Genomic DNA, 8949 nt, shown 5'->3' with positions numbered 1-8949 from the left:
ATATATATATATATATATTTAAGTGTCATAAAGAACTTGAATTAGATAATACTAGGCACTTTGGATTTCTCTCATCGAGCCGCTAGATTTGATTAAGAACATGCCAAATTTTGAGATCATTTGAGCTTCCAATTAATGCATCAATGTCCTTTGCTACATTTCAATTGTTTGATCCTGGCTCATTTTAGCTCGAATTAGACCACTTTCAGTGTTGTTGAGTTTGTGTTGTGGAGAGATCGGTTTAACTATGAATTTATCGAGGATGAGGATAAGATGATCTTAATTTTCAATTCAAAATATTTTTTGCTTGAAATGCATTGAGATTTGTGCTTGATGTGAAATATTTTTTTTGATTACACATCAAAGTTGAAAATTGAATTCACAATTAATAGTTTTTTTTTCCCTCAAGTAACATAATATTAGCCACTTTTGCATAAGTTATTGTTAGATTTATACAAGGTTTTGAAATTTGAATCTGGCATCAAACTAGAAAAAAAATATATTTAAGATTCATTGATTTGACCTAAGTTGAACTAGATGATATAAAATTAATTAATATAAAATTAATTAATAATAATTTAAATAATATAATAATATAAATATGAATAAATAAATAAATAAATAGAATTTTTTTAAGTGGTCCTATTCATAAAAAAAATGTTTTTTTTTCATAGGGCAGCTCTTTTATTCCCCACAAAAAAAGGAATAATAAAAATAATAATAATATCCCTATAAGTCTTTCAATTCCATCTCCAGTAGACTTATATGTGTATGAAAAGTATAATGTTGTTGAAAACCAAACAAAATGATTCGAAAAATGTATGAAAACTCACACATTTTGTGAAACATAAAAATGTCAAAACTAAAATGTTAGACTTGTCACTCCTTTTAAATTGTGAAACCCAACAAGTTTGAAGATGCTCTCTGATTTATGGGTTGAATCGTCGGTTCGACCGGTTCTGAGCGATTCATAGTCAGAAACGGTTTCTAATGTGATTCAGACAGGACTAACCACCAGTTCACGATCAAATTGACCGGTCCGATCGGTTTTTCTAAATCTTAGATTTACATATATATATATAACAACAAAAACAACAAGCATTTATCCTACTATATATATATATATATATATAACGACCAAATCATCCGACGATTGTTTCTATATATATATAACGACCAAATAAATAAATAAATAAATAAATAAATATATATATATAATGCTTAGGCACATATTTCTTATCTAAACTTCAATTTTAAAATTTATTACATTTTACCCAGTCGATATTACGCCTTGAGAGGAGCCGAAAACGGATAAAACAGGGACGTGATTGTTAGGGTTTTTTCCACTGTTCTCTCCGTTACTTCTGTCGATTTCCCGGAGCTTGAGACGATGGAGGAATTCGAAGGAGCAAATGAAGGAGCAATGGAGAGATTCCTCGGCACGATCCTGCCTCCAAAGCTGGAAGATGCTGGCCTCGAGGACTGTGCACTTTCGATCGAATCGATCAAGGAAGCCTTCTCCCGAGCTGCCTCCTCCCTCAAATCTCGCGTCTCCTTCGATCGCGAAAGCGGTGGATGCGTTCAGAATCCCGGACCAAGCAACGGTGAGATCCCGGACAAACTTCTTGGAGTCGGCGAGATCTGCCCGCCGGTACGGCCTTTGTGTGGTGACGAGGGTAAGGAGGAAGAAAGCGAAGGAGCTAAGGATGATTTGGTCGTTATTGGTGCGGGAGGCGGGGACCTAGAGACTGATAGGGTGGTGGTTGTGGGGGGAGATGGAGATGAGGTAGAAGGGATGGAATCGGGTTTTGGTGGTAAGAGTGGCTGCACTGTTGATGGAGAATTGTTTCCTGGAAAGAAGGATGGCTATGAAATTGACGGGGATTTGGATGAAGATGAGGAAAATAAGAACGGACCTATACTTGTTGAAGAGCTAATCTGATTGTGAGTTCATTATAGTGTTCACTGCCCCTTTTAGGGTTATGTTAATCTTGCTACTGTTTTCTATCCCTGTTTATAAATCTCTTAGAACGTTTTTTTTTTCTTAATGTTATTGCAATCAGCATCAGCCAATCTTCCTAGTTATTAAAATTTGCAAATAAATTTGCAGACTCACGAGAGCGCAAACTTTGATTAATAACACTTGATAGTAGTGTTTAGGAAAATGAGATGAAAGCATTTTTTCTTCTTTCTTTAGGAAAGTTTAATTACATCTTAGTTAAGTTAACTGCGGCATAGCTGAGAAATGATTATATTGATGTGATGAAGCATCTGAGTTGTGCCTAACGAACTCTTAGAGATGATCCAAAGAAATGGTGTGAGATGGGCTGGATTATGAAAGTCACAAATCCATGTACATTTGTTTAAAGTTTAATCTCTCATCCTTTGTTCAAGAAGGGTTTGATTCTGTTTTAGATGCAATATCTTGTCAATGTTCCTTTTGATCTGTATCAAGAACCAATCAGGAAAATCTCGCAAGATGAATGAAGCCCTGGAAATGGGGTTAGCTCTTACGACCTTTAACTAATTATTTTAATTTTTCTCAGTACTTCTCTGTTGCATAATTTCTTCTCTTTTATTATTTGATTGGTGGTTGTCGATGCGTATACTCTTTTTTATTTGATAGTTATTTTGCCTAATCTTGTTGTGTTCTTGATGTTGTTATATATGAACTACATACGATCATGTTATTCCTCTCACCGGTTAGATTGTTTGTGCAACTTGTGATAATTTCATGAGGTTGTTAGCCATTACGATAATGTCGATCACCTTGTTCCTTAGAAGTTTGCTCAAAATTATGTGAGCTACTATGGAATTGTGAAGTTTGTGACAGAAAGTTAGGTTTTTATGATGTTAGAAATGATGATTATCTCATAGGAGTGTCCTGATGTCTTCAAAACTATCGCTAAGTCACAGGACAAAGAGTGTGTCTCTCACGATCTCAAATGGGTAACGACTCATCAACAAACAGAGCCTATGAAATAATTGAGTCGTTTTGTAGGGTTCTCATTATGCTTTCAGGCCTAACTTGCCCATAAGGGTAAAGGGTGAATCACCGTATCTCAAACAGGCGACGACTTGTCCGCAATCGAGGTCTATGAGACGACACGGCGAAGCATCAAAAGGAGTGACAGAGCTCAAATGGATAAACAAAGCAATGGTAGAGCAGTCATAATCATATAGAGATATCCGGGTCAGGATATCACTGATTCATCATCCCAAGCTATTATGACCCAAACTTTATATGGTCGTGAAAGTAGTTGGCCAAACACAACCAATATCTTTTATCAGCAATCCGTGAATTGCGTTGTTTAAGGGGAGAAGGAAACTCTAAATTCTATGACTCTCTTTAGGTGGGAAGAGTAGATGTGAGATTTATACCTACCAAAGTGGCAAAGAAATCTCTTGAAAGAAAGAGGGAGGTACAACTGCGAAGCTGGAGATACTCCCACAATGATATTATTCCCAGTCTAAGTCGGAAAGGCCTCAAATACCCTAAGTGTGTTAGACAACTACCTAAGTAGAACTCTATGTTGGGTCAGTCAGATTGAAGAAGCGTGGGGGCTTCTCATCGAGATATGCAAATGATGCAGTGAGCTAATTAGTCATAATATGGAGGCCCTATTAGTATGACTTGGGTGAGCCATGCAATGCAAAATGTTTAAAATTTGGTCTGAATACTATAACAAAAGTAAAAACATATTTTAAAAATTTTGAAATATTTTAATCCTAAATTTTAATTAATCTCAATTATTTATTAGATTTTTGTAGAAAATTTATAATTTTAGATCCCTAGAATGCCTAAATTATATTCGCAAGGAGCTCAGACAAGCCATAAGCAAGGAACAACTAACTGACAAGCACACCATGGAATGTAAAATAAAACAAGTCAAAGTATAATAGAATATAAAGATCGGGTGTCGTGGGATCGGTAACGTATCCCAGAAAAGCTAAAAGACGTCTAACTGACAAACAAAGGAACAACTAATTGACAAGCACACCGTGGAATGTAAAATAAAACAAGTCAAAGTATAATAGAATATAAAGATCGGGTGTCGTGGGATCGGTAACGTATCCCAGAAAAGCTAAAAGACGTCTAACTGACAAACAAAGGAACAACTAATTGACAAGCACACCGTGGAATGTAAAATAAAACAAGTCAAAGTATAATAGAATATAAAGATCGGGTGTCGTGGGATCGGTAACGTATCCCAGAAAAGCTAAAAGACGTCTAACTGACAAACAAAGGAACAACTAATTGACAAGCACACCGTGGAATGTAAAATAAAACAAGTCAAAGTATAATAGAATATAAAGATCGGGTGTCGTGGGATCGGTAACGTATCCCAGAAAAGCTAAAAGACGTCTAACTGACAAACAAAGGAACAACTAATTGACAAGCACACCGTGGAATGTAAAATAAAACAAGTCAAAGTATAATAGAATATAAAGATCGGGTGTCGTGGGATCGGTAACGTATCCCAGAAAAGCTAAAAGACGTCTAACTGACAAACAAAGGAACAACTAATTGACAAGCACACCGTGGAATGTAAAATAAAACAAGTCAAAGTATAATAGAATATAAAGATCGGGTGTCGTGGGATCGGTAACGTATCCCAGAAAAGCTAAAAGACGTCTAACTGACAAACAAAGGAACAACTAATTGACAAGCACACCGTGGAATGTAAAATAAAACAAGTCAAAGTATAATAGAATATAAAGATCGGGTGTCGTGGGATCGGTAACGTATCCCAGAAAAGCTAAAAGACGTCTAACTGACAAACAAAGGAACAACTAATTGACAAGCACACCGTGGAATGTAAAATAAAACAAGTCAAAGTATAATAGAATATAAAGATCGGGTGTCGTGGGATCGGTAACGTATCCCAGAAAAGCTAAAAGACGTCTAACTGACAAACAAAGGAACAACTAATTGACAAGCACACCGTGGAATGTAAAATAAAACAAGTCAAAGTATAATAGAATATAAAGATCGGGTGTCGTGGGATCGGTAACGTATCCCAGAAAAGCTAAAAGACGTCTAACTGACAAACAAAGGAACAACTAATTGACAAGCACACCGTGGAATGTAAAATAAAACAAGTCAAAGTATAATAGAATATAAAGATCGGGTGTCGTGGGATCGGTAACGTATCCCAGAAAAGCTAAAAGACGTCTAACTGACAAACAAAGGAACAACTAATTGACAAGCACACCGTGGAATGTAAAATAAAACAAGTCAAAGTATAATAGAATATAAAGATCGGGTGTCGTGGGATCGGTAACGTATCCCAGAAAAGCTAAAAGACGTCTAACTGACAAACAAAGGAACAACTAATTGACAAGCACACCGTGGAATGTAAAATAAAACAAGTCAAAGTATAATAGAATATAAAGATCGGGTGTCGTGGGATCGGTAACGTATCCCAGAAAAGCTAAAAGACGTCTAACTGACAAACAAAGGAACAACTAATTGACAAGCACACCGTGGAATGTAAAATAAAACAAGTCAAAGTATAATAGAATATAAAGATCGGGTGTCGTGGGATCGGTAACGTATCCCAGAAAAGCTAAAAGACGTCTAACTGACAAACAAAGGAACAACTAATTGACAAGCACACCGTGGAATGTAAAATAAAACAAGTCAAAGTATAATAGAATATAAAGATCGGGTGTCGTGGGATCGGTAACGTATCCCAGAAAAGCTAAAAGACGTCTAACTGACAAACAAAGGAACAACTAATTGACAAGCACACCGTGGAATGTAAAATAAAACAAGTCAAAGTATAATAGAATATAAAGATCGGGTGTCGTGGGATCGGTAACGTATCCCAGAAAAGCTAAAAGACGTCTAACTGACAAACAAAGGAACAACTAATTGACAAGCACACCGTGGAATGTAAAATAAAACAAGTCAAAGTATAATAGAATATAAAGATCGGGTGTCGTGGGATCGGTAACGTATCCCAGAAAAGCTAAAAGACGTCTAACTGACAAACAAAGGAACAACTAATTGACAAGCACACCGTGGAATGTAAAATAAAACAAGTCAAAGTATAATAGAATATAAAGATCGGGTGTCGTGGGATCGGTAACGTATCCCAGAAAAGCTAAAAGACGTCTAACTGACAAACAAAGGAACAACTAATTGACAAGCACACCGTGGAATGTAAAATAAAACAAGTCAAAGTATAATAGAATATAAAGATCGGGTGTCGTGGGATCGGTAACGTATCCCAGAAAAGCTAAAAGACGTCTAACTGACAAACAAAGGAACAACTAATTGACAAGCACACCGTGGAATGTAAAATAAAACAAGTCAAAGTATAATAGAATATAAAGATCGGGTGTCGTGGGATCGGTAACGTATCCCAGAAAAGCTAAAAGACGTCTAACTGACAAACAAAGGAACAACTAATTGACAAGCACACCGTGGAATGTAAAATAAAACAAGTCAAAGTATAATAGAATATAAAGATCGGGTGTCGTGGGATCGGTAACGTATCCCAGAAAAGCTAAAAGACGTCTAACTGACAAACAAAGGAACAACTAATTGACAAGCACACCGTGGAATGTAAAATAAAACAAGTCAAAGTATAATAGAATATAAAGATCGGGTGTCGTGGGATCGGTAACGTATCCCAGAAAAGCTAAAAGACGTCTAACTGACAAACAAAGGAACAACTAATTGACAAGCACACCGTGGAATGTAAAATAAAACAAGTCAAAGTATAATAGAATATAAAGATCGGCAATAAGCCGAACACGAACGAACAAATGAAAAAATCTTTGTTCGTGTTCGGCTCGTTAACTTAACGAATGAGCCGAGCACGAGATAGCGAACAACAACGAGCCGTTTTGACAGCCCTAATTATACTACCTATTCAACCAGTGAAGAAATAGGTGTTTCCGCAACCATCATCCCTCATTAAGGACCCATCAAAGCTCCTTACCATGCCATAGGACTACATGTTAAGCAAGAAAAAAATGAGAGTAACACTGGTAATCAACAAATTGAATGATCAGCATTCGTATCCAATTGACGTATTGCAACAAAAAACTAGACATGTCCAAAACAATCTCAGATAAACATTGTTATTATAGAATAACATTGCTATGCCATCCCCCCATGAACCCAAGAATAACATTTATAGAACATCCATTGCTGCAATTATCTGCTATTACGTATGCCACTGGTAAACCGAGAATAACACTGCTATTACGCATTCTTCTCCAAGTTAACAAAGCCATAAGAATGTGTAACAAAGAAGGCCAAAATCACAAATCATAAACCTTGCGCAAACAATCGCAAATCAGAAAATGCCCTAAACCATAGAGCCAGAAGAATGCGTAACAGAGAGCCAAGAAATACAGGAAAGAATAGTTTTAACACAACTAATTCAAAATCAGACAATCCAATCCATCGACGGTTACGAGAGAAATAATTACAAATCTCAATCATGAGAGATCGGCTAAAGGAGGAAAGAAGCTTACGCGAGGAGACGGGAGAGAGGAGCAGCACGATAGGGCAGAGGAAAAAGTTAGGTTGAGGGAAGATGAGAGGAGACAGGAGAGAGGAGTAGCACGATAGGGCAGATGAGAAAGCCAGGTCGAGGGCAGCGGAGTATAAGATACGCGAGCGAACGTGGGCTGCTGGGTCGATCCCGCGGCCTCGTTTATTCATTAAACCAAAACGCCGTGAACGGATGAGCCAGACGAGTAACGGTAAGACAACATTTTCAAAACGTCGCCCGCAATTATAAGCTACTTCAAACGGGCCCTTAATAATGCTTTATATGTGAAATCTACATACAAGCACACAATTCTTATTCTTATGTTTTTATATATCTCACGCCTAAACTTTCATATTTACACACATTGCACTTTGGTGCTTTAAACATATGTATATAAAAGGCGTATTTAACTTTTAAAAAGTAATAATATTGTTATTTTTTATGTGATATTAAAAAATTGACTGTTCTGTTTGTAAATATAAAAGTTAGGTGTGATGCGTAAATTCATAAGAATTGTGTGCTACGTATGAAATCGGCCCTAGTTATGTCTAGTGAACTTTACACGCATATCACATAATTTTTATGTATTTTTTATATCCAACACCTAAAGTTTGATATTCACATTTATAACACTTTGGTTTCATAAACCTATTATGCGTGAAGAGGGATATTCAACTTTTAAAAAGACGGTGATTGTGGTCTTTTGCTTAGGTGTTAGATATGTAAATACATAAGAATTGTTTGATATGTATGTAAATGCCTCCTTATATTTAATAATACTATAGGTCTTTAATTTGATAATGGATATTAGGTTTGCATTAAGCGAGGTTTGTATATTTAAAATTAAATGAACTCAAAATGATCAAAAGGTTAAATAAATGATCGGAACATTTCAATTAGAGCACAAGACTCTCCTATGGGACGAGCAAAAGATATTTCTATGGGACCAGCGACAAACTCTCCTACAGGGTGAGCAAAATTCTCCCGTGGAAGTAGCGAATGCCTCTCCTACAGGATAAACAAAATGCAAGCCAAAAGTCGACCATATAAGTAAAAAGAGGTGGTCAGCAGAATGTAGGGCTGTCAAAAAAGCTCGTTGTTCGCGAACAGTTCGTGTTCGGTTCGTCAATGAGTTCGTGTTTGATTCGTTCGATAAGTAAACGAGACAAACGCGAACAAATTTTTTTCGTTTGGTTAGTTAGACGAACCAAACACGAACAGTGATGCGTTCGTTCGTGTTCGAATCGTTATTGTTTGAAATATAAAATAATATAAAATAATTATATATAAAAAATTTATTATATTTTAAAACATTAAATTTTATAAATTATAATATATAATAAAATAATAATAATAATATATTAATATACTATAGTAGTAATATACTAATATAGATATTGTATATTTATATAATATAAGTTATATAATTAATATA

The 8949-nt window shown here is 35.8% G+C and overlaps 1 protein-coding gene across 1 annotated transcript; it reads left to right on the top strand.

The window, feature by feature from the left end:
- Positions 1 to 1308: 1308 nt before the first annotated feature.
- On the top strand, positions 1309 to 2507 carry LOC110019873. The gene has a single exon (XM_020717734.1). The coding sequence runs from the start codon at positions 1391 to 1393 to the stop codon at positions 1940 to 1942; it is 552 nt and encodes a 183-aa protein (XP_020573393.1). The 5' UTR covers positions 1309 to 1390; the 3' UTR covers positions 1943 to 2507.
- Positions 2508 to 8949: the final 6442 nt, after the last annotated feature.

This window comes from Phalaenopsis equestris, unplaced genomic scaffold (genome assembly GCF_001263595.1).
Source record: "Phalaenopsis equestris unplaced genomic scaffold, ASM126359v1 Scaffold000084, whole genome shotgun sequence".
Lineage (NCBI taxonomy): Eukaryota > Viridiplantae > Streptophyta > Magnoliopsida > Asparagales > Orchidaceae > Phalaenopsis > Phalaenopsis equestris.
Note: the sequence above shows the minus strand (reverse complement) of the source record. Positions and strands in the feature narration are given on the sequence as shown.